This window comes from Falco naumanni, chromosome 5 (assembly GCF_017639655.2).
Source record: "Falco naumanni isolate bFalNau1 chromosome 5, bFalNau1.pat, whole genome shotgun sequence".
NCBI lineage: Eukaryota > Metazoa > Chordata > Aves > Falconiformes > Falconidae > Falco > Falco naumanni.
The window spans coordinates 57,001,973-57,028,334 of record NC_054058.1 but is presented as its reverse complement, the minus strand read 5'-3'; the positions used below and the strand labels follow the sequence as shown (position 1 = coordinate 57,028,334).

The 26,362-nt window shown below is 37.8% G+C and overlaps 1 protein-coding gene across 4 annotated transcripts; it reads right to left on the bottom strand.

Annotated features, from left to right (window-relative positions):
• Positions 1–272: 272 nt before the first annotated feature.
• Positions 273–26,362, bottom strand: CPSF6 (cleavage and polyadenylation specific factor 6). 4 transcript variants are annotated; one of them, XM_040593910.1, is made up of 11 exons: positions 26,229–26,362; positions 17,784–17,993; positions 15,813–15,916; positions 14,911–15,056; positions 14,022–14,195; positions 12,403–12,907; positions 11,094–11,186; positions 9,993–10,108; positions 9,501–9,654; positions 8,265–8,459; positions 273–689 (listed from the first exon to the last, which is right to left on the bottom strand). In XM_040593910.1, exons 1-10 carry the CDS (start codon positions 26,286–26,288, stop codon positions 8,270–8,272), a joined length of 1,752 nt encoding a protein of 583 aa, XP_040449844.1. In that variant the 5' UTR covers positions 26,289–26,362; the 3' UTR covers positions 273–689; positions 8,265–8,269. The 4 variants fall into 4 exon arrangements, with proteins under 4 accessions (XP_040449844.1, XP_040449845.1, XP_040449846.1 ...); XM_040593911.1 differs by having other exon boundaries at positions 8,265–8,456; XM_040593912.1 differs by lacking the exon at positions 11,094–11,186.

Below are 26,362 nucleotides of genomic sequence, written 5' to 3'. Positions count from 1 at the left end.
ATTCACAAGCCACCTAGGTAAACACTGCTAGAAAGCAAAATAGCATTAAAGGTTTTATGTAACCACCTATTTTCATATCAAAATTGAATGTGTGAGAGCAACATTAGTTTAACTCACTGAATGCAAGATTAGGTTGAGGCATATGCAAGAACTATTGCGATGTTTTTAAAGACAGCATCAATGTTTTCATTGTAACATCTTTAAATATTGCTGAACACAAGACTCTCCCTGAGGTGTAAACATCAAATAACTTGAACAGCTTTACACATCAGCCCCATTAAACAGTTTATTACAACACTACATCTACTGTAATCAGTGGTGCTGTGTACAGACATTATCATATGAACAGTTTAACATGAACAAACTACTAAAAAAACAAGCATTTACTTGACTTTTTCCAATTGCTTGCACATTATAATTGCCAAATGTATATAACCAGTAATAAAGTTGCAAAAGCTATAAGGTTTAAATCACACAGGTTTCCCTCAAATAAAACAGTTAAGCAACATAAAAAAAGTAAAAGAGCTACTGGTTACCATGTATGCAGATTTGCTTTATTCAGATCTATTCCTGTTCATTTTATCCATGAATCCTTACAGGCTCAGTTCAATCACATGAAGCAAACTGCTGGACAAGCATCTTTCCTTGAAGAATGTATCTTGTCTTGCACGCTGTTCCTCTTCCTTCAGCTGTAATGTGTCAAAATTTGTGATGTAGATTTTGCTAGTCCCCATAATACACAGAAAATTGTTGGCTTATCTATACATACACAAGTCGTGCATCTACTTCACCATAATGTAAACTAACACAAAATACTCAGAAGCAGTAGCTACTCAGTTGTGCATGAAACTTTTCTAATACAATAGTTAAAAATAAAATTAATGTTGTTGTACAACAAAGTTGAAAGAATATATATTTCACAGTTGAATGATAAAGGAAGAAATAGCTACTGTTCTATGACTGATGAAAACATTTATATAGAACGTTTCCTAAAGTATGCATTCTGCAAGAGTAAACGAACAAGCACACGTAAGGTAATTTTGCCACAACTAGATTTTTACATTTTTACCTGCCCACTTACAGAAATTTTAAGCTGGTTTGACATTTAAGTAATGCACTGATTGAATAATGAAGTGGATGGCTCACAGGTCAGTAACATTTAGAAGTACAAAGAATCCAACACCAGTACTTCAAAATTTTCAGACTAGGGGCAAGCAGGATGGGCTTCACATCTAAAAATACACGCTTGCAGCTTAATCACAAGAACCCACTTTTCAAACAATACAATATAGATTTACAGGTTTCCTCATCTATTTGCCCTACAAAAAACCCCAAGCCCTACTTCCTACTCTCATCTAATTTGACAAATAAAGGAACCACACCATTCAGAGTTAATTACTGTAAAAGTTCACAAAATACTTGGGATGGTATAATTCCATACACTGGATTTCAGTTGAATTCCATTACAAAACAATTAGCTATCTTAATTTCATTAGTAATTCACAATTTCAACATTCAATAATTTCAAAATAGTTTAAATGAAATAGTTCAGAAAACCAACACATTAAATTGTTCATTTGAAAACCAAGACATTTAGAGGAGCAATTTCATGAACGTGCACCAGTACACAGCTGTCAAATGTTCTTCTACCAGTAATTTCAAAGCAGTTAGAAAAATACTCAATTTTTTGCATGAACAATTGATACATTTCTTCTTCCTTTCCTCAAAGTGACTGTTAATAACAACCTTAAAAAAACCATACAACCAAGTAGGCACTATACACTACAGTATGCACATAAACTGATCCAAATCCAAAGCAGTGACTGTTATTTCTTTTCTTATTCACAGACTTTGTTCCCAAGTCATGAATGTATCAACCAGTAACTACTTTTGGGGAAGTTTCTTCCCCAGAGACCAGAATTTCCATAGGTGTTATGTACTTTAAAAATTAATCAGTAGCAAAATGACAAAGTACCGCCTCCATGAAGAGATGTGTTTAAAGTTGCGAGCTAAGTTAGCACAGACAGGGGAGAATCTGTTTTTTAGTGGAGAAAGTAAGCACATGACAGCTGTGAGACTGCGTGTCAGAATTTGCTGCTCTCATCATACAATTGCTGTGGCAAGAATTATGGATCTTTATCACTTCTATGGCAACAGTTAACAGATCCAAGGCACCATATATATGAGTTATAATACTAGTATAAGAAAGCTTCAGTTCCTGGGAAAAATTTGCTAGATTTCTAAGTGTACTTATAGAACTACAGGAACTTTAAAGAATGCATTATAAACTGGATTTAGGATTAATACTTTTCATTATAGGGCTCTTGAGATAGTCAGCACCACAATGAACCTTCATTTTAAAGAGCATAACCAACTAAAATCTGAAGTGGTGTACATGTTGGTTCCAAGTACTATACCACTACACTTTGGCAAAACTGGAAACCTTTGTGGTTCCAAAAGGGAGAAATAAAACTGTATGGATTATACCGCCATGCTCAGCCCCTTTCAGTATTCTACAAGCAAGTAGAATATTGAAAAAATAACTTTAAAAAAAATTAACTCTCTCTCATCAGTACTCCTTGGCAATGCTGTTTTCCATCTGCCTCAAGCTCGTATAAGCTATCTGTCCCAAGCATGTGTTAGGTTTGTACAATTTAACACCACACAGCAATCAGTTTCTCAGCATTTCTACTAATAAAACCCGGGTTTCAGACTTATTTGTTAAATAGTTATTTTGTGGTTTAGAAGTTAGGGGCTTATGTCAGAACATTTCACAAATTAAATTTCAGAACTTCAGTGATCAAACATTTTTGTATTTGTGCAAGATGCAACTTGAGCATTTTTTTTTCCACAAAGGCACTCTTACAACAAAAACCCAATAGATTTCTTAGATATGTAAAGCATCTTGCAGTAGCAACTCTTAATTTTTTCCCTTTAATTCCAATTATCCAAATATGCATATAAAAGCTTTAAACAGCTTTTAGAAGTGTGAAAATTCTACAGTAGTTTAGAGTTATATGTGCATACACCCGTCAAGTTTTGTAATAGCAGTGATTTCTGATATTTTCAGAGATTGAATGTCAATCTCCCAACATGTTCACATTTCAGAAAAATGCATGATACACATTTGTCATTATATCCTAATAGCTCCTCAGAATGACTTCATGTAATCCTCCTTTATTTTACTCTATACATGAAGAAAAAAAAAAAGAAATACACAAAGCAAAAATCCCACAGAAACTATCAGCTTGAAAGCCAAAATTTGTTTTAACTTAACCTACATTCCAGAACATCACAAACCTTCAAATACCGTGGTGCTTTAGCTTAACACAGTGAGAAAGAAGGAATTTCAAGCTTCACTGTGTATTTGTCTTTCTGTGAGTAAGCTGAGATACAAACGTGATTCTGTTCATCACAGATGTACAGACAGACTATTTTACCATCACTAGTACCTTCTTTCATTTGTTGCATTTTTCCCCCCTATTATTAGTGTACTTACCTGGTATCTTTGTTCAATCTTGGTGTATTATTTAAGATCAACACCAGAACAATTTCCTGATTGTATAATTTTACATGGGAAGAAAAAGAATGCTCCCAAACTACTTTCCTTCATCGAAAGTCTTTCTCCTACTGTCCCAGCCTGTCTATTCACCAAAAATAACTGATGAACAGAGAGGTGTGTTCAGAAAATTCAACCTTTGGTTTACAAATTTAAAAGATGTGAATTATTGGCAAGTATCTTTCACATCTAGACATGAGGAAGACATAAAAAGGTAGATCAGGCTGCCACAGGAAAACATAAAAATGAAGATCTCTTATGGCTCTCTCTCGATCTCTTTTTGTGTAAGAAAAAAATCATCTTAGTTCTCAAACCACAATGAGCAAAAGAAAAAGCTGATTGTTCATTCTTTGGAGAACACCGTATCAAACCAACATTTTCACTTGCAAGTATTTTATGTTTCAAATGCTATAAAGCCTTAAAGTTTCTTAGGGAACTATCACACAGCTCAAATTTGTCAAAACTACTGATTTCACAAACAAAAGAAAAAAGCACAGGATGTGGGGAACACAAAAATATAAACGTGTCTAAAGACACTCAGAAGACAACAAAATTACAGAAACACATTCATGGAAAAAATTAATAAAGTTATGGAGTTATGCATTTGAAAATAAACAATAGCATAAGATTTTCAGTTTGTTTTTAGAATTGTCTTATCACCCTCAAGAAAATGAGAGATATCACTGAACATTAAGAAACAAACTATATGTTTCTGTTAAACACCAAAGTAGCCATAAAATAGACTTTAAGAAGCACATAAAACAGTGGCACTGCTTGCCTCTTTCACTCTGTGGTGGACTTCAAATACTGAATCAGACACACAAAGCATTGTTTCTCTGGTGAATGCTAGATGCAGTAGAATAGTGCCAGCCCCACATATGTGCTTCCTCAAAAATACACATTTAAAAAAAGAAAAAAAGATATCAGGTCAATAACGTTCATAATAGCTTAATACTAAGATGATGTGAAATAATCCCAGATAGGTACACATACCCACATCATGAACAGCGCTACCACATAATTCACTTTAAATTCTGTTCTTAACTAGAAGCTTATTAAAATAACTCACAAAACCAGACATTTTCCTATTGATTTACAAGGTTTCTTAAAAGGCTAATTTCATTCTTCACTTAAGTGGTTGCTAATGTACTGTGACAAGACATTTTCTACTTATACAAGCAAAAATATAATGAATATTACTTAAACTATCAGCACCATTTCCCCTCCTACTGACACCAAAAATATTACAACCATGTTAGTTCTTAGATCACTCCAAAGCTAAAACTATTTCAGAGCGAGCTGAGCGCAGTTTTTGAAGAAGCATATGAGCCTCGGACTAAGTTATTTTTGCTTACAGTGGTTTGAGAGCAGAAAAAACAGAGAAAAAACATGAAATATGAAGTACAAAGTCTACATACATATCAACTGTTACAACGTTGTGGTTTTGCCTTTCAATTCAGTCCAAATCCAGTTTAAATAGGAAATAGTCAATCAATCCAATAACAAAAACATAAAATGAAAAATTTAACATTCAGCAGTTATAGAAATTCAGACAGATTAAGATTGGGACAACGCATCAGCTGGAAATACATCACTGAGCATCAGTTAAACTAAAAAAAAAATCTGTCTAAAAAAATGTCAGGACTCATGCTTATGAAGTTGCATTACTATTCTGTTTGTACACATTAATTTTGCTGTTAATGCTTCTAAATACCATTCTATTGGATTCTTAGTTTTCTTGAAGAATACAGGTTAGACATTTGTCATAAATCCACTGTTCTCTTTTATATCTTTATATAGGCTTTCTTCAAGCAAAGGCAAGCTATTTCAAGGAAACGTTCAGTTTATAGTAATTCTATAGAATGCATTATCAATGTACATGAAGCCTTACTCAAGGCACAAGAATCTTCCAAGAATTTAGTTTTAAATCATGAAGTGTACAAACAGAAGTGTAAATACCTGCTATGGTACATCTAAACTTAACAGAATTTTAGTATTATAAACACATTTAGTAAGTTATTCCAATTTAACCCATGTCTATAAGTGTAATACAGTACAAATTGAATTTCACTGTATACAAAAATGTTCACAATGGATCTTTAAAATCCTAAACTAGATGTGTAACACTTAAAATGTCAGTACAGTATGACAGTTATGACTATAGGTACACAATAAGGAGAAGTATAGGTGCCATTCATAGGGTGCAGGCACAGAGGCAACTTCATGTTATCTGGCAAAACACAGTAATATGGGGAATAACTCTTTTCAGCACTGCTGATATTTATTAAATGACTGAGACTGTTAAATCCGTTCATGAATATTAATCAATGTAAGGAACGAAACAAAAAGAATGTATGGCAACATACATCTTAGTGAAAATGAAACATACAAACCAGGAGATAACTGTATTTCTTTTGTGTGTGTGTGTATAAATATATAAAACCAAAACTACAATAAAGCCCTTCTTCATTAAGATAGTAGCAAGACAAAATGTTTACAACTTCAAAAAAAAAACCAAATGCTTTCATTTACATGCAGAATAATAATTCTGCCCTTTAAATCAAGTTCTTAGGACCTATTTTCTTCTTTACACACAGGAATCTCACCTACGCAACCCCTCTGAAAGAAAAGAGATGTCCCAGCACACAATAAAGTTGAATGGTGTTGCATATATAAATCCCACCTGAACTGAGACTGAAACCACAGTCTCATTTTAAATTTGTGCTTTGGAAATTATAAAATGCAACCTGACCCTATTTGAAGTATTTTCTCGGAGTAACATGGTAGGGAATCTGTACTTGGCACAGAAAAACCTACACGCACAGTACTAAATACACAAAAATTAAAATAAAGCTAGATTAATAAGAGTATGCCAAGGGGAAAAAAATATCTTAAATTCCAGGTTACTAACAATTTTTAGTATGGCTTGGTCATCTCCACCAGATGAAACACACTCTGGAAATGCATCCATCACCCAGCTCAATGGTTACCTCCTATTAATAACAACTATTCGCAAATATCACAAATACTCATTTATCACAAATGGTAAAAATCCAGTTCAACAAAAGAAACTACACTTATCTGCATTTTTATGTTCTGGTATTTTATAATTAAGAACCACAGTTGGGTTTTTTTATGCAATTCCAGAAATATTTCTGCCAATCCATTATTTATTTTTTAAACAAAAAGTGGCATTAACAGATATATACTGCCAACTTCATTTCAGCTGCCATGTCTCACCTTCCTATTTAAGCCTTTGGATTCCCTTCTCTAGGTCGCTTACTGTGTGTGTGTCCCTTGCTAGCATATGAACCCAAGACAATATCCCACTTAATACTCAGCAGACTAGAGCATTTAATATCAGAATTTGTTCTCCCCCGAAGGAGTCAGTGACACAAAAGCCAGACTGGAAACTGACATTTAACCAATACAAAATTATGTTTTCACTTCAGAGTATACTACATTTTATATGATTTCTAAAAAGTTTTGCTCTTTTTAACTTCTGTAAATGAACTTCCATGAATAAACAACACATGCAGATCTGGAAACTAAATCTGAGGGTAAATGTAAGAAATGGAAGCTGGGTATACAGACGAGCCTGCAAGCTTCAATTTTAATGTAGATGTAGTGGGAAGTTCTTCTAAAAAGGGAAAAGACCACTGCAGAGAAACTGATAGGGTTTTTTCCAATTGTCAAATGTAAGCAATCACGGGTAGCTTGAACTCTCAACCCTCAAAATGGTACATTATATAATGTGATGAACATTTCTATGTATTTTAAAGCTCCAAGCAGTACACTAGGAAAGGCATTATTTAGCATGCTACTCTGTAGCTATCTAGACATTTGATGCATGCAAGACTGCAGATACATGAAACAAAAGAACACGTTAGTTTCATAAGCAACCAGAAAAAAAACCAATCCTTGTGTCATGTATTTGTTTACTAGTCTTCAGAAAATGACTTTACTATCAGAGGTTGGGGAGGGACCGAAAGGTGAGGGTGGTGGGGAACAACTGATCATAAATCTTACTGAAGATGTAACACTGAATCAAGCTAGAAGGCAGAAGATACTGACAGGTCACATTTCATAAAAGAAAGAGCAAAGTCTGGCTGTATTTCCTAAATTTGAGTAGAACTTGCTGAGAAAAAAGAACAAAACCCAACACCCACCCACCCAAATACCGTCATACTTATAGTTGTGCAAGGACAGCAACTGTATGTACATGTGTTCCCTAAATTGAAATAATGCATGACATGACATATGAAGGGCTAAATGTTGCTGCCCTTATACAAGCAGATTTTAAAATACAAAATTAGGCTTTAAAATACAAATAAGAAATACAACCATAAATTTAATATAATATTCTTCTAAGATTACAAAACCAGCAGACTTACCAGTCTGTCTTCCTGCTTTTTTAAGAATTGGTTTAACCACATTTCATAAAAACTGCAAATATTAATACCACCTAACATGAAAAAGGTGGCATGCAAACTGCAGAAAATAGTGACACACTTCCTCCCAAGACCAGTTACCTGTCGTTACTTACCTACGTTCATGTCAGATGCTGTAAGAAGAAAGTAATTCAGTACATATTGCAGGCCCATTTAAGTGCAGGCATTAATGGTGTAAATAATCCAAACCTAGAGTAGTTACTTTTAGTAAGCCAGTAACAGTAAAAGCTCAAAAACATGAAAAAAATGCTCACCTTCTTTAACGATGACGATATTCTCTCTCTCTGTCTCGTTCTCTGTCGCGATCTCTGTCGCGATCACGATGCCTCTCTCTTTCACGGCTTCTTTCCCGGTAATAGTCATCATGACGATCTCTACTACGTGATTTGTGGCGCCTACTTTTTTCTCGTGACCTACTGTGGTCCCTCTCTCTGGATCGCTCACGTCTTCTAAAAGAAATTACTTCATTAAATTTTTCTTCAAAATGCAAACACCTGCACACCAATTTTGTACTGTTTACGAGTATGAATTTACTCAAAAAAGATTATGAGGAAAATACACCAGGTATCTTTCACATTATATACAAAACCATACCTGTGTCACAGTGAACAGATAAAAGGCAGTGGCTAAGAACTCAGTTAAGAGATAGTAAGGTGCATCCACTTTCTAATCTATCAAGGAAAAGTCAGAAAGTATGTGCTCAGAATGGAGGATGACATGGCTGAAATCAGCTGTGGCAATGCACCATACCTCAAACAATCACTGCAACACGGCTGCTAATCTGTGTACTGAAAGTATGTACCAAAACTAGCTGTCTTTGTGTTTTTAATATTCAAGGCCAGCTACACTACTGCTACAGTATCCAAATGAAGTAGATGTTCAGTGTTTGTCCTAACACTGAAAGGGGCGTTATTTAAGTTCTGAAAGAAATACCAATCTCATTTGTACTAGGTAGAAAAGTCCATGAATTTCAACATCTACCTACTCACAATTTTTAGACTGTGTAACAAGGAACAACAGGCAAAAATCATTCTGCCTAATTTCACCACCCCTACCCCCCGGCAACTCAAGTGTATTTCTACTGTGACAAGTGTGGAGAAAATTACTTTTAAACAAAGTGAAAACTGGCATCAAATATCCTAGATCTTCATTTTCAATAGCAAATTCTAACAAAAATTATGCACTGGACATCTAAAGTGATGAAGGGTAGTTCTATTTTGAAGTTTACACGCTGCAGGAGTACCATGTAGGAAGCGATACTAAACAAAATTAAGAGTTAAATTTAAGGGAGTCAGACCAATTGTGAAAAGGTGGTTAACTAAAAGGTAGCTAAGTCTGGGAAACCCTTGTTTGGTTTCTTTCACACATTTCTTGTAAAACCCAGCAAATAACTAAACTACTCGCATGACTTAGTTTCTTCTCTGTGAACTAGTCTTGTGCTTACACCTTCCCTTTCACAGGTAAGGGCAGATGGAAGAGGAAAGTTTTACCTGGATCCAGAACCGTAAGACTTGGACTCAATTCCATGAAGGCAGTCCTGAAGAGAGCTAATAAGTACTTTACAGCGATCATCCGCAGATACTTTGGACTGTTTAATTAAGGAAATTGCAGTTACCAAGGTCTCTATAGCACTTCCATAGTCCCCTGAAAATCACATAAGATCACGATCAGAAAATTATGCAACAAAGATTTTAATCTGTAATAGTATAACCATTTTGAGTATTTCTCTTCAACAGCCATCCAGATCATTTACTGTAGAACCAAATATTAAAATACTGTCCAGATCAGTACTCAGAAGGCATTCTCAAAAACTAACTGCAGCATAGTACAAAATCAGTCATGAATTCAGAAAAATCAGTACCTAAATTCAGCCTCCTTTTCGGAAAATGTGGCTTCACGGCTGCCAGTTTCCCAATAGGAAAACCCTGTAAACTCTTATCAGTTGGGTAAAATAGCAAACACATTAATTGAGTTTTACTAACCAGCACTGGCATCTGATACAGCTCTTGAAATGGCACTGCTTGAGATCGCCCTATTTCTATTCATAATTTCTTCAAATTCTGCTTCACTTAGAGGTGTCCTTGCAGCATCCATTTCTCTGCAAGCAATAAAACTAGTATTTAAAAGGTTAAGAAATACTTCAGAAGATATCATTGCAGTTTTAATAATCCAAGTTTGCAACTTTAAGCAGTGACAAACAGAAAAGAAAGCAGGATCTGGGTTTGGTTTTGGTTTTTGTTAAGGACCATGTTACAGTATAAAATCCTGAAAGCTAAAAATAAAAAAAAAAAAAGAAAAAAAAGAAAGAAGGTAAAAACCAATTAAGACATTGCTGTATAGACTTATTCTTGTTCATCCCATCTATTTTGAAGATTCAGCAGCACTTAATACTGTGCTTTACAAATATTTATAGTTTTCATAAAATCCTTGAAGGCATGTAAGTAGATATTATCCCAATTGAACGGATGTGGAAATACATGTACATAGGCAATGCAACTTTGAGCAAAATTAGAGATAATTTTTATAACAATACTGGAATTAGAACTATATGATCCTGTTTCCCAGATTTAACTAAGACCAGAATGCTGTAAGTTATGAAAAACAAATATAGTCTATCATCTTTAAAACACTCAATTTTCTGAATGATGACAGCTTTTTTTTTTTTTTTTTTTTTTAATTTCTGGTCAAGTTCAAGGTGCTCCAATTTGATCTCCAAACTGGTCACAGTAAGGAGGAAGCAATAAAGCAGAATCCTTGTGCTCAAGACACTTTTTTACTGTATTAGCTACCTATATAGGGCTTCCAAAGTAACAGATGTTAACCTACACAAAAATTTTCCCAAAAGTTTTGCAGTGTCCTATTAGCCAGTCTCTGTATCATATAGAAAATTTGGAGAATTGTGTTAAGAGTCAAATGCTGAGACTGTTAAACTGGCCCACTGCTTGGTATTTCTAGAACAGTGTTAGTTCTTCTGGTAGAAAGAAAATGCAGAATAATAAGCAATGCTATCCTCTTAATTGCAAGAAGTGGAACAAGATCCTATAGCCAGTTTAGCATAAGAGGAAATGTCTAAAAATTCATACCTCCCTGAGTTTTGAGTATTATTTTTCGTGTGCCTCCCATAGAATGGAATATGTAATTTTTCTCTTATGGACATGTTATTTCCAGTGAAACGCCTATGATATATAATTAATGACAATTTAAATAGTTATGGATGATAGTTTTAACATTATTAACGAAAATAATGGACAGTAAGTTATACTGTCCTATTCCCACTCCTTCCCTCCCCAGACATTCTATAAACTGCAGACAACCTTGATTTTGTCTATCAAAAAACAACCAACACCTTATTGTTTTATTATATTTCAGGCAATTAAGCCAAATGCTCTAACTTTTACGGTTTCTGTATGAAAGCAGTATGTACAGATGCGTGGGGGTTTTTTTAAACTTTGTGATAAAAGAAAAATCAAAGCAAAGTGTCTTTGTAGAAAACATTCTAATCAAGAGAAATGTCTCATGCTAGCAGCAAAATCACAACTGAAAAATCCAAATGTAACTATGTAAAAAGTGTTTTTTCTTACAATTTATCCCAAAATTTTCTGTGACAAATACAAATATGGTAAAAAAAACAATCAAGAAACAGCAGCAAGACAGAGATGCTTGAAAGCAAAGATGAAAAAGATGTTTCAAACAAGATGTGAAAAACTTGACAGTTATAGAGACTCAAGAACTCTGTCCCAGATAGGATTAACCACAGGAAAAGCCACTGCTACAAACACTGCAAGACTGCACCAAATGAGCAGAAGCATTTTGACAGGAAAGGAAAATAAAAAGTCTTGCAGTAAATTCACACCTGGCTTTTGAGACAAAGACTAACTTTGAGTTGAGTCATGAAGAAAAAAGGGACAAGCAGAGCTGCTAAAAGATGAAAATGGTTATGAGCTTGGTATGGCACTGTACCCAACACATGCACATATTCAAAAAGGAGAACTCCAGAGCATTCTAAGACGACAGCCTGCAAAGCACGATGATAAAGGTGCAAGTCACAATTTCAAGTTAAGACAGAAACACAACCAGAAGCTGCTGCATAGAAGTGATATGTAAGTTTACATGTAGAACACATGGAATGATGACACTGCCAAATACAAACACTTCAAAGCTGAAAAGGGAAAGCGAGATTACTGATACTGCATTTCAGGATTTTCTTACTGCTGCAAATATGTTTTTGAGAGATATTTCACTAAATGAAAAAGGGCAAATGAGAAGACTGTTGGGATCCCTTTCAGCCCTATTTTTTATTATTTCTAATATTTGCATTAAAAGGGAAAATCAAATGCTTCCTACAACAGGAGTAAAATCTGCTACCAAGCACATTATACTAAAAGCACTCACCTTCCAGGTGGCCCATAGTCACCTCTGTCATATGGTGGAGGTCGGCCATATGGATCTGTTGGAGGTGGGCCACGGCTGTCTGAAGTAGGTATGCCACTATTGGCAGGTGGGGGGAAGAAAGCTGGATTCACATGTGGTGCAGGTGGTGGAGCACCTGGAGGTGGCCCAGGGAGATGTGGAGGAGGAGCAAGAGTCAGGGGTGGCCCAAGAGGGCCAGGTGGACGAGGGGGAAATGGACCCGGAGGTGGAGGTGGACCCTGCTGAGGTGGTGGTGGACCTGGTGGTGGCCCGTAGCCTGGAACTGGTGGTGGAGGGCCTGGAGGAAGAGGCCCAAGTGGAGGCTGACCAAAAGGTTGTCCTGGAAATAGAACTGGTGGTGGTGGACGGTCACCACGATTAGGAGGTCCAGCTAAAGGAGGTGGGAGGACCTGACCAGGAGGTGGAGGGCCTGGTGGGCCTGGTGGGCCAGGAGGACCTAAAGGTGGACGCGGGGGAGTTTGTCCAGCTAAAAAAAGAAAAAAAAAGTTAATAAATATAAAGAAATAAAAGACTCGGCAATTATGATTCTTGCCTTTGTTGTTTTTTTTTTTTTTAAAAAAAGAAACAAACAAAGAAAACCAACCAACCACCAACCAAAATAACCCTCACTGAACAACCTGCAACTTATGCAAGGCACACATGGTCCCACTTTGGGTTCAGTACTTCAGAAAATTTAACAGTTACTTGACTATCAATATCCAAAGAGAACGACATTTACTTGAAAAATGACAACTTGTCCTCGCAATCACTTAATCAGCTACTATTCTTACCGTAACTCCCAAAAGCTTCCAAAAACTAGAAAACACCGCATCCTACTTACACCTGCAGCTAGTTTTCACATGAGGCACAAGATACAATATATATCAAAAATATGGGAAAAACTATATTGGAGAAGGTAAGATAAACGCAGTATGCAAACCTACTTTTAGGTCCTCATTAGTGTTTTTTCAATTCATCCATGGCCCTTTGACTGTTAGTAAACAATCTACTACTGGATGATATTTACTAAAAATACTTAAGCTGAAATAAGAACTTTACTGCAATGCAAGCCTGTTTGTTAAACAGATATTTCTCCCATATCAATACCTGACTAAACATGAACACCTCCTCTTCGTATCTGTGGTACTCTAAGTGCCAACTAATTGACCTGTCAGTGGGCATGAATTTCTGATGATATGCAAAGTTGTAATGCAATAAGGAAAAGAGTTACTTTACGCTCTGCAACACAGGTATTCTCATCCCCCACAGCAAATCAAAAAAGCTGAACTACACTGCACTGAAGACAAATCTACTTGCTAACATGATCTACCTTAATTTTTTCATATTCTAAAAATATGTACATTTACACATTATAAAGAAAGTATCAAAAATGTTATTATGTTGCTATCAAATTTAGGAAGTACAACTCCCTGTTTGAATATCAACAAAGAAATATTGTTGAATCCTACAATCCAGCTGTGAACACTGTGCTACAGTACATTACTGAAATAGCTTGATTTTTATAATTTCCCAAATAAGTACGCCGCATTAATACAAGAAAACACAAATGAAACTGAAACTCCATAAATGAATTATTTCACCTGGGAAAGGTGGTGGCGGCCCTCCTGGCCCTGCTGGTCCAGGGAATCTGTCTCCACCTGGAATGGCACCTGGAAAACGGCCTCGCCCTCTGTTACTAGGTGGAAATGCTGCTCGTGAGCTTCCTCCTGGGGGACCAGCTTTACCTTCCCCGGACATCTGGCCAGATTGTGTGGCTGCAATGAAAAAGCAAAAGTGTAACTACATAAGTCAAAATAGGTTAAAGCTTTTCAACACGTGCTCTAAGATTTTATGCAGTGCTAAAGCATGACCTTACGAGCACCTGTTTCTAGGTACCCAAACCAAAAGAGTTTGGAGAAGAAAAAGTGCTTTGCTAAAATATGGCAGTGTTCCAGTATGCCCCATACTAATGGAATAGCATCTGGGGAGACTATCAGTCCTTCCCTTAATGCAGCCCAAAGCCACAAACTATTGGGACTGGGAATAAGACAAGGTGCTGGAGGAAAGCACAACACAGAAATCTCTCTTCCCCATTCTGTCATAAGCGCAGCCTTTCCAGACATCAGAATTTGGTCCAGTTTGTCTACAAGTGTTAAATTTCTAAATGCTCCTGTGCTTTTTTTTAAATTGCATCCATAAGAGATTGAGAAAGCTTCTCCAACTGTATGACAAGAGTTTCACAAAGCTGCAACCTTCTTTCAGTGAGTGCTATTTCTTGCCAAAACAGCAGCTCTTCAGCATATTAAGTGGTCTTCTTAATTTTTAAGGGAATCATCTTTAAACAAAGATGCAATTTCATTCACCTGGACTGTAAGTGTTCTGTAGGTATTTTAAACTGTGTAGAAATTATCAGATGCTAAGAAAAAAACTGCCACGCTACTTCTGGAATAAACTTATGTTTTTTCAAGATAGCACATAGGAAAGGCTTACTTTTTCTTGACTGCATTTCAAACTGACTCAGAAATTGTTTATTACATGGAGTTACAACAGGATTTTGTCCATGCAATTCTCTTTTAGGCAACAAATCCATCAACTTTTTAGAGGATGCTTCCGATCCCACACCCACAAGGGCAAACCTGAAAGGAAGAAAAAAAAAACCCAGTTACACCACGGTGTTTCCATTTCCTGGATACCCTGATGCCTCATGAAAAAGGCTACACGCAGTAACCAAGAGAATACTTGAAAACTAGATACAGAAACCGTCTCACAGGTCTTAGCCCAGTTCTCAGAACAGATAAAATAACTCCTTCTAGGACACACAAGAACCACCAAACATGCAAGTACAAGATGCATCAAAATATATCACAAAGGCAGCCTTATGGTAGAGTATCAATATGCATGTATGAATTCATACAACCAAGTTACTATAAGCGTTCACTGTATTCTGATTACTACTAAGGAGACAGGCACGTTCATGCAAGGAAGATTGGGTTGCCAGTGAAAAAAGGGCTCAAGTGCTCACTTTCAACAGTCAATGGAAAATAAAGATGTGAAGAAAGACTTAATCATGGAGATTGGGGAAACAGCATTTACACTATGAGGAACAACAGATATCACTACCACTACCTGAATGAAACCTAGGAACAGACTTACTGAAGATGGCCAACAAAATTTAACTCACAAAATAATGAGACACACGATACTGTCGTAAAAATTTATGCCTGAAATTTAAGTCATTAGTATGAAATGATATACCAAACCATTGTCAGATACCAATAAAGAAAGATTAACAGTTCACATACTGACAGTTATGAAAATTAAGAACTCTTTCCCCACTTCCACCCTTCTAAAATTCAGTCTATTTACAGAAAAAACAAATTACAAGTTCTTACCCTTTAGACTGGCCATTAGCACGATTTTCAAAAAATTTTATCTCCAAAATATCATTTACCCCCAGTGAATGAACTGCTTCGGTTAAGTCTTCATCTGTTGTCCACTGAAAAATATTTTTAATATTCAACTATGAAAGTTTATCTAAAACACCAGGAAAAGGGCAACTACATCTTCCCTGGATTTTCTGTGTGTGAGAAACTGGTCAAGGGGAATACTATACACATGCTGTCAGTAATTTCTGACTTTTGGAAAGCTGTCATTTATATTTCACAATTCTCAGAAAATTCATTTTAAGAATATACATACTTCCCCATATGCTACGTTGCATCAACCTCTCCACACAGTATACCAATTACTGTACGCCAAAAAAATTTCTATTTGAGTAACTTTTGTCCTTTCAGAGTACAAGGCTTAAACTGGACCACTTCAATAACTGTTATTTTCCACATCCAATCCATTTTTTCTCCCGCTGATTCTGTTATTTCCACACAAAAGTTAATTTTAAACACCATATTAACCAGGTGCTCTTTATGAGAGCTTTGACCAGTGAGTTTAGTGAACTACATTATTTACACAAAACCAGCAGGATTTACAGCCAAAAGAAGGGAAACTAGTACAAAAACTATGGTTAGAAACTACTGCTTCGACTTAACAACCTACTTGCTGTAACTTCCTATTAATTACTATGTAATGTTCAACAATTTCACTCATACCCAAAGATATACAAATACACTAATACTTATGGTTTTCTTCGTACATCTGTAACTCCATCACTTCTTTACATTTCATATGGGAAGTGCAAAGCAGGCTTTCAAGATTCTGAACTACTCATCTGATCTCCCTCAAATCAAGGCTTCTTTCAAAAATTCAACAAATTACTTTCCTGAGAGCTAAATGCAAAGAAACAAACACAACAGCAATGCTAAAGTAGATAAATGCACTTTTTGTGGATAACTTCATTTGTGAAGCCAAATAATGAGTAATTGCCAAACACTGGCCTACCTGCTTTAGAAGTTGTGGCATTTGACTTGGATGAGTTCAGCTGATCATGTGCATTTTACTAATTCCATTCATATATTTTAGAATGGTACAACTGTTATTTCAACAGCTCCTTTACTTACCTATCAGCTCCTGAAATTATGATACCATAAAAATTAAAAAAAAAACACCTAAGCACCCATAAAGCATTCTTTTTCAAGTTTTGCACTGGTAAAAAATTAATCAGAAGGGAAAAAACCTTCAATGAGAATGCTGCATGTGTGGACCTGGAAGAGCTGGATTTCAGGTAAACAGATAAAAATTCCAGTTAATTCAGCTACTGACTAGCTCTTGCACTTTGTTTGCTTAACTGCAACTGATTTTTAAATCCTTTAATGCTAACAAATTTACTTGTCTTAAGGGCAACTGCAGTTCAGTGAGTTATCCCAAACCTGTTACTCCTAGGACTACAGAAATAAGCCTCAAGGCAAATACCTGACAACAGTCACTGCCCTGCAAGAAGGGAATTGGAAAAAAGCCCTGGAGAAACATGCAAATTAATTTAAAGAAAATACCAGAGAAGCTTCCAGTTCCTTTTTAAACTAAAAACTTCAGCAACAGTTTACTAAAAGATGGGTTAATTCAGTAGCCTTAAAGTATGTGCAGGCATAAGGCGTTTCATAGTTTAAGCTGGTTCTCTTTCTTTCAGTTCTCTGAAAACCTTAAGACAACAGTAGCACAAATATGCCTTCCGAACACTTAAAGGAAACTTTGAAGTTTGTATTTACTGAAGATTTCCTCCATTTTTTCTGACATCAAGACAACTCCAGACAAGCTCAGTAAATTTCAGATTTGAAAAAAAAAAAGCCACCACACCTGCTTTGCTATACTCAGTATTTCATATAAAAAAATTTAAAGTAAAAAATATTTACAAATAATTATGTTTATAATTTTAAAATTCCTGGCCACCTGAATAGTAAAATGATACTCACCCAAGTAAGATTTCCAATGTACAAGGCAATTCTCTTTCCAGTATATGTATAGACAACATTTGGTGCAGCTCCTTTACCTACGTCATCCCCAACAGATGGTGGGAGAGAATCCATGTAATCACGATCTTCTGGGGCATCTCCATTATTTGCAGATGGAGAAATTACATCATCATATAAATCAATCTGATCATGCCCACCATATTCAGCTTCCTAAAACAAAAGAGACACCTTGATAATATCTAACATTAAACATTCTTAAAACTTACTTGAAACAAAACGCTGAGGTAACTGCCACATTCCACAGAGATAGTAAGTTTGATCCAACACCTACACAACATCCCTGCTGAAAAACTAAGCCCCGGTTTCATCCACAGTAAAGTATACAAAATCCTTATGACTTCCATTATATTCTAAACTGATGGGGAGCAGGGGAAAATCAACAAAAAATACTTCTGGCCACTATTTTCCACTACATTACTTCTGCCCTTGTAATATAAACAGAAATTCAAAAACCCACAAGCCCTACTCCCAGAATTACAGACATTAGCAAGCATGTGCAACATGCAAAATGAAAGACTTAACATCCACTCTCAAGCAAATCTTCTTTCCATCAAAACATTTGGTAGAGTGAAGAGACCACGCTTCTAGAGGAGCCTTACTGACAAGGCACAACATTCTACCTTTCAGATTTCAACCACATTCCTAACTTGATCTTTATCTCCTCATTCACAGAAGGGCAGACAGGGACAGAATTCTGTTTCATTAAATTTAATAAACCCAAAGGTTTCTGTTTACTAAACATTTATTTACTCATGGGCTAGAGAGGGACTATTCTGTATCATCACAGCTGCTTCTGGAACATGTTGGTTCAGAAATGCATCGTGGGGTTTTGGAGTGAATCACTCCCTTCTCCTCTGGGACGGTACAGTTACAGCACAGTGCTGGCCAAGTGAACTAGATTCCTTTCAGATGGCACGGAAATGAGAGTTCCTTTCCAGAAGCTGTGCTTCATGTGCTCAACAACTGCATCCTACCTGCTAAACAGGAACAGACAGGTCAAGATCAAGCAGCGGTCCTTCAGACAGATCTGAATCATAAGTGTTGTAGGAATACTTGGTCCAAAAGGCCAGACTAAATTTAGTCTGAAGCAGACCATGCAAACAGGGTGTTAGGTAGACAGAGGGGCCTGAGCACTGACTGCCTCAATCTGCTGGTGTGCTTCTACCAAGCCATATTACTTTTTATTATAGACAGTTGTCTGTCTTCAGTGATGACAGTACAGCAAAGAGAAGGGTAAAACACATGGACTGTAAATGACAATCTCTTTCACTAAAACATGCAATAACGTGTTTTACAACACAATGTAACCTTAATCAGCAGCATCACTTAAATCCAAGTATGAATGAAACTAGGCATTGCATATTTGCATTAAGGAACTACTTTAAAAACAAAGACTTCTTTTGATACTTGCCATTTTTCACCTTATATACTGTCACATCATATTCAATGGCGATCAATTCCACATTGGGATGCTGCTATCCTTTTCTACTATCCTAACAATCACTTATGATAGAACAGCCCAATCTGCATGAGAGAGAGGAACCGCTTAAATGTCTACTGACGGGAAGGCTGTAACTTCTCAGTGAGCAACAGTGATCTGACAAAGATTAGGAGAGCCTAGCCACATTTAATGTTAACCTTCAGCTTTCATGTTTACTTTAACAGGTTGCTTTGCAACATGCAAAAGCTAGACTCCAAAAGCCTGCAGAGGGTTCCTGGATTCTTTGACCATGGTCCAAAACAAAAAACACCTCACCAGGTTTAGTTATCAGAGATATTTCAACATCTGCTGTCTTACAAATTTCTATCCAGAAACCCACACAAGCATCCTAGATAGAATAGTTCAAGGTACCAGATACAGCCACTACAGAATCAAGCTGGATTCCACAAAAAAAACAGGCTGCAAAGCTAGCAATCTTGGTTGAAATTTCAGTATATCCACCACAACCATCAACAGATGATCAGCTGTCTTGAAAATACGAAAACACTATCAACTGCTACTCATACAGAAAGAGTATCACCAAAATAAAAAAAAAAATGCCCTAAATACAACAAAAAAAACAGAGAAGCTAAGTTTTGGCATTGTCAATCAAGTAAATGTGATCTACTACTGAATCAAGTAGTGTGTAAAGTGCATTGTCTCAATACACTCTAAACTTCAACAGAAAAATTCTCTCTTTTAAGGTAAGTCTATCATCATTAAATTAAGTAAGGGTTTCATATTTTCACCTAGTCTGGCCAGCTCTCTGTCTCTGTTTGATTCCTCCTATCATCGTAGCTAATGAAAGTAGGTTCAAAGAACTGCCTGGAACAGGCCTAAACGTGACATCTTACAGCAAGATTAAGGCTGATGTCACAAGACAATTAAGGAAAACATGCAGCAATTCTAGTCATCTGTGTGTATGGATGATGACTTCAGGGAAATCATCCAAACAGGCAGCCACCAGTGTTACAGCAGATGTACACTAACCTATCTCTCTGAGAAGGCTGAGGTCAGCATTGTCAAAATACCAGAGTAGGCAGCCATCCACAGCTCTGCTGCATTTCCTTAGTGGCCAGAAACTCCTCTGAAACAGATCAAATTTTTATCATATAGGCTTTCAGGTCACCATCAAAGGAAGGAGAGAATTATTAGGGCAGCACAGTCTGCACGTAATTGGGTGGCGGGCCCCAAAGTGCCTGATAGCATCAATGCCTTAATTTCAATCAATAGACACAACAGAAAAACTTGATCACCACAGTCACTTCCTGCATTGTGCTGGTTTTGCAGCCAGCATGAGTTTTATTCAGTCACCACTCTGTCAACAAGGTGTGTGGTTAGATAATTAAGAACTGAGTCAGCAAATGCAAGCATAGATGGAAAAGAGGTGTCTCGATGGCTATTGCACAAGATCCAACAACCCTTTCTCCTACATACATTTACCATGGAAATTTACCTAAACACCTCCTCCTTTCCTAGATGCAGGAGAGTAAGAAAAAGAATACAGAAGTGTTATTTCTTTAGTCATAGCTATTTCAAAAAACGCTCTGCCTGTAACAGGAACTGGTTTTGACCTCTTCTGACTTCCTTACTTAAGGGGCCCCTTTCAGCAGGCCAACGGACCATCAAGCGTGAAGAGAAAGTATTTCTGCTCAATTATAGTAATTCACAGTCTTACAGATAAACATGGTAAGAAACAAAGTTAGCATCTGGCCCCCTCTACAACCAAATCAGGGTAGCAATGCATTTCCATATCCCATGTTCTAACGAAACCAGTCTGAAATACTAGATCATTTGGAAAATCAGGACTGAAATTCCACATTCTGTGTTAAGTGGGACTGGGTGAATAAAAAGGGTACTGAAAAGATACGCTCTCCAAGATTCATACCAGACTAGTTGTAACACTTCCAGTTACTCAGTCCTTCCTCAATATTCTGTGTTTTAACTACTGTTTGCAGCGTTTTGCAACTCCAAATATGAAAGCCATAAACACATGGGACATCACAGTCATGTCCAGAAGGGACAAATTAGAAGTGTTACTTCTTTTTCTGAACTTAGCAGCCGTACTCCTCTGAGTTGCAGAGAACTGGTTGCTCCCTTTACAAATGCTGCTTTGGAAATAACTCCTTTTGGTTGTTTAAATAATTTTTTTTAAAACTTACATACATCACAGACTTGCTTTTTCCACAAAACTCTGTTCAATTTAAGAGTTAAACACTAAATTACACCTCCGAAAAGACATTAAAAAAAGTCAGTGACATAAAAATTTTTTTAAGAAAACTCGTAATTGTTTCTGAAAAAAAAGTTAAATTAAGAAAAAGCAAATTATCCAGCTTCTCCCTTATCACTTTTTGCATTCCAGTTACAATATTTGTGGTCAAAAACACATTAGCATCCTCATTTTAAGAAGTTTGTAGGTCCTGAATAACAACAAGTTAGAAATATACAAAAATCCTTCTGATCTCAATTAGCCGTCTGAACACACAAACTGGAACCTTAACAAAACAGGAGGCCTTTGATGTTTCAAAAATAGCACGCTGCCTGTGGCAGAAACATCCACCATGGTAGACAAGTTTGTTAAGACCTAGAGGCCCAAACGCTCTGGGCTCTACAACTGGCACACTGCTCAAATTTAAGCAATTTGATCCCTTGTCAAATAGATTCCCAAAAAAATCACAAGTAGGCAAAAGTATAAGTTTAATGTAAGTAGTAGCACTGTTTGCATTAGAACACAGCTAAGAGGCACCAGATGAGATAGTTTTCTTTGTAGTTTGGTATTTGCAAACATATAAAGGTTATCTCTTCTGCAGGCCCCTTTCAGCAGACCAACAGAACTGATGAAATACATCTACAATAAGGTATTGCACGTACATTTTATAATACATGCAGGTCTACCAGCTTATGTTTCTCATGACCAGTACAGTTCTGCCCTTCTGAGTAGTTTTTTTATACCACAATGTGTCCATCCCCTCCCATAAAGAGACAACTGTCCCCCTGATATAAAGGCTGTTTTCATGTAGCAATTAAATGCCAGCTTTTGTTATTTATTACACAAAAAAAAATATTTTCCTGTTACAGACAAGAAGAGACTAACTAACACATTCCTAAGAATCTGTAGCCACAGAGGTTTCCAGATAATTAGTCTCTTAGCTGCTTACTCCATCTAAATCACTTTTATTACCCAGTTACAAAATACAAAGTCAAAACTCTTTCATTTCTAATTTGTTAGCATTTAAATATTAAACTAGAACACTACAGGCATGTTTAGACATATCTACAATGCAACTATGAAAGTATACTCATCACAGTATAAACAAAGCAAGCACTTTCTCCACAGCATTAAAATAAAGAGAACCTCAAATTGTTTTGTATCCTCTGCTTGGTCAGAAAAATTTTTATATGTATACATAAGTATAACAGCTTTTTACTTTTTAATTACGTACATGTGTGTAAGTGAAAAGAAAACTTGGGAAATGCAAAGCTGATCAGAGCATCAGAGAACCCAGTTTACTGGCCAACGTTGCAGGCAACCTTGAGTGAGATCCAAGCTGGCCTCATGTACAGGCTCATTATCTCAGTTTCATGCACTGATACTGTAAGTTTTTGTGTACGCACACCCTAATATTTGCTAAAGTGCCCCTCATCTCACTGCAGTCTTCTGCCCTCAAGAGAATGCCACCAGCATCAGCCATTTGCACACAGATAATGCAGTTTTCATGTGCAGCACAGATCTCTCTTGAAGAGCAAGACGTGTAACGTGTACGGAGATTGTAAAAATAAAATATGCCATGCAATACCCATTTGTTACACATCACAAATAACATATGCAGAAAATTTATGACAGACTTGTCTCAAAATGAGACATTAAATACAAATGACTGCTGGATGACAAAGTTAAGTTAGAAGAACAAACCAGAAAATGACTCAACCAAGTTCTCAAAAAGAAAAAAAGAACGGCTGGGGGGGTGCACAAAAAAAAAAAAAGGAAAGCCTAATTTAAAAAAAAAAAAAAAACCAAACACAACTGGTGGAAGCCAAATTGAGTAAAGCTGTACGCCCAAGGACAAAGAACACAGTAAGGATGAACAATAAGTTAATGGAAGAGTAAGAGGCCACACTGACATACTTTTATGAGCTCCAGATGGGATGCGAAAGATACATTTTCACTACAACAATCTGACTTCAAGTCAAGTTAGTCAGCTCATGGCAACCAACACTAAATACAACCCAAGACAGTTCTCAGTTGTCATCAGTCTTGGCTTGTAAACCCATGGCACTGTAGTTTTTATTTCACCCTTATAACCTGTGGTTCATTTAGCACTAATCAAGCAGTACATCCCTCCCTGCCTCCTCCTGGAAAAAGGCATTAAAATAAATTCCAGAAGCATATAGTACATCGAGGCCCAGAACAAGACAAAACAACCAAGGGAAGAGTTCATCCAGCCACAAGTCCTAAATGACCCATTTACTACAAATGCAGACAAAAGGTTTGTCCCAGCTTGGGTATAAATACAGTTAATACTGTACCCAGAAGGACAAAGTTACACAGTGTACTTTTCAGACCCTGCTACTGGCAAAACTAGTAGACAGGGTTCCTACAGTGAAATATTGGTAAGTCAAATTAACATAGCACAACACAATCAAAAAACAATAGCTTATTGTTTTACACATACAGCAACTTTCCTTACAAATATGGTGTTCCATAAAATGTCCACTACATAAACAAATTAACACAAATCACTTTCTCCCTACAGCATTTTCTAAACTGTCATCTTCAACCATACACAGATATGCAGAAACATGTCCCATCTTATCAATTTAAGCTGTCAGCTTCAAATCAGAAACAGTAATTCATGAATGGGAGCCTCTAGAGGACCCATCACAATGATGTCAGAATTACAGGTAATAATACTGTAGACAGTAACAACCATAATTGACAGAAGGAAATGGGAAAGTGCAGAGGTGTCAACTGTCCCAGTAAAACTTTCTATTTTACAATAATACAGTTCAACTGAGCAGGTCCGAGACAACATGGAAGTCATTAAAATAAGCTTTGAAAACAACAAAACCGCAAAAATGAGGGGTGTAGGGCAGGCAAACTAACCAACCAACACCAAACTGAGGGAAAAGGGCCACTAGCCTCTTTCACTTTTCTGCTCTGTATTTTGCAAGGTTCGCAAACTGAAGAAGCAGAAACATAGCCCCAGCAGAACAACTGAGGTGAACACAGTAAAAAGAGCAAAAAGGTCTCCCAATTGCTGTAATAAGCTAAACGAAATTATTACAAGACTCTCTTCACCTATACCATCACCCTTCCTTGCACCGTGGCTGTAGGAAATACCAGCATTAACCACAACTTGCATAAACCAGGACCGCGTGAGTGAAGCTGATAATCCCCGTTACTTTTGTTCTGGCAGTATCTGTCTGCACTATTATGTAAGGCACAGAGCTATTCTACTCTGAGGACTTCTGCACACAGAAATGTACACAAACACTAGTTGATTCAAATTAGTTTTTTTCTGAAAAAAACTGATCTGCTACCAGTGTTTTACCTGCAACTAATTAAAACAAAACCAAGTTACTAAAGAAGATTTACGAGATGTACTGTTACACTAAAACGGTATCTGTCCTAGGGCTCACCCCCATTTAAATTCAAATAATGGGTCTTCAACTGGAAAGGAGAAACCTTCACATGTAGATAAACTAAGAGCAAGTCAGTCCTCTCCATCATCTGCTCTCTGGTACAGCATTCTTTTATAGCATACTTTTATGAGATTACTAGCCTTCTGAATTATTTCATTAAGTATCTAAAGAATGAGAAGTTTCCTGAGATAGTAAATTGCTATCCAAATTAAATGTGACTTCCACAACCCATTACCTATTTCCCAGTTCTCTGTAAGGCAGGCTGGCACACAATGGGGCATCACTTAGTAAGCCCTGTAAATGTGTGAGAGTGCAGTTGTTCTCGGTTATTTATGTTCTAGGGCAGGAACAATGCAATCTGGAGTAACACAACCTGCAGAAGCTCAGGAGTAACAAACAGGCCAGACGGCACACAAAACTGGTATGAACGTCAGGCTTCGGTTGGAAAGTAGGCACATGGCTTTTGGGGAAAGACTGAAGAGTTAAAAAAAGAACTAGAAAAGGGGACTACTTGTAATCCTGGGAAATTTTATTTCATCCACACTTCCTCACCAAAATACGAGCTCGTCCTCTAAAGCAGACTTGCGCCACTTTTTTAAGCACTGGAAGAGAACAACTTATAAGAAAAAAAAAAAAAAAAACATAAAAAAGGAAGATAGCTTCTCCAGTGCGGGCGAATAAAGCTGCACTAGCTCTCCCTCACCCGCAACGAGCGGCCGAGAAACTACTACCGCTCGGCGGCTTTTTTATTCCTCTGCGAACAATGGCAGTACTTCCCCGCCGCCGGCGCCGGGAAGGAACCGCTCTCCCCGCCGCATGCGGGAGGGTCCCGTCCTCTGCGGCCTCCGCCGGGCCGGGAGCAGGATGCCGCGCCGCTCCTGCGCGAGCACTCGAGCGGGGCGGGAGAGCGGCAGGCAGGGAGCCAGGCGCTCGCCGCCGGCGCACCGCGGCCTCTCCCGCGCCCTGCCCGCCAGCAGCCTCCCCTCACAGGCGGCGGCCGGGCGGCGCGGCGCTCCTCGCCAGGCCGGGTCCCGACAGCTCCCGCGGGCCGGGCCTGAAGCTCGGCCTGCCCCGGCTCCGTCCCCGCGCAGATCCGCACACTCGGCGGTGGCGGGAAAGCCAGGCGGCAGAGCCGGCCGAACAATGGCGGCGGCGCGGCCCAGCCGCCGCGCTGAGGGCCCTGCAGGCGGCGCGGCGGCGAAGGCGGGCGAGGGAAGGGGAAGGAGGGGAGGGGCCGCGCCGTGCCCGCCGGCCGCGCGTACCTGGTTGAATTCCTCGCCCACATCGGCGTAAATGTCGATGTGGTCCACGCCGTCCGCCATGATCCCGCCCGGCCGCGCCTCGGGCCGCCGCCAGCCGCGCCCGGCTCCCGAGCCGCCGCCGGGAGGGAGGGGGG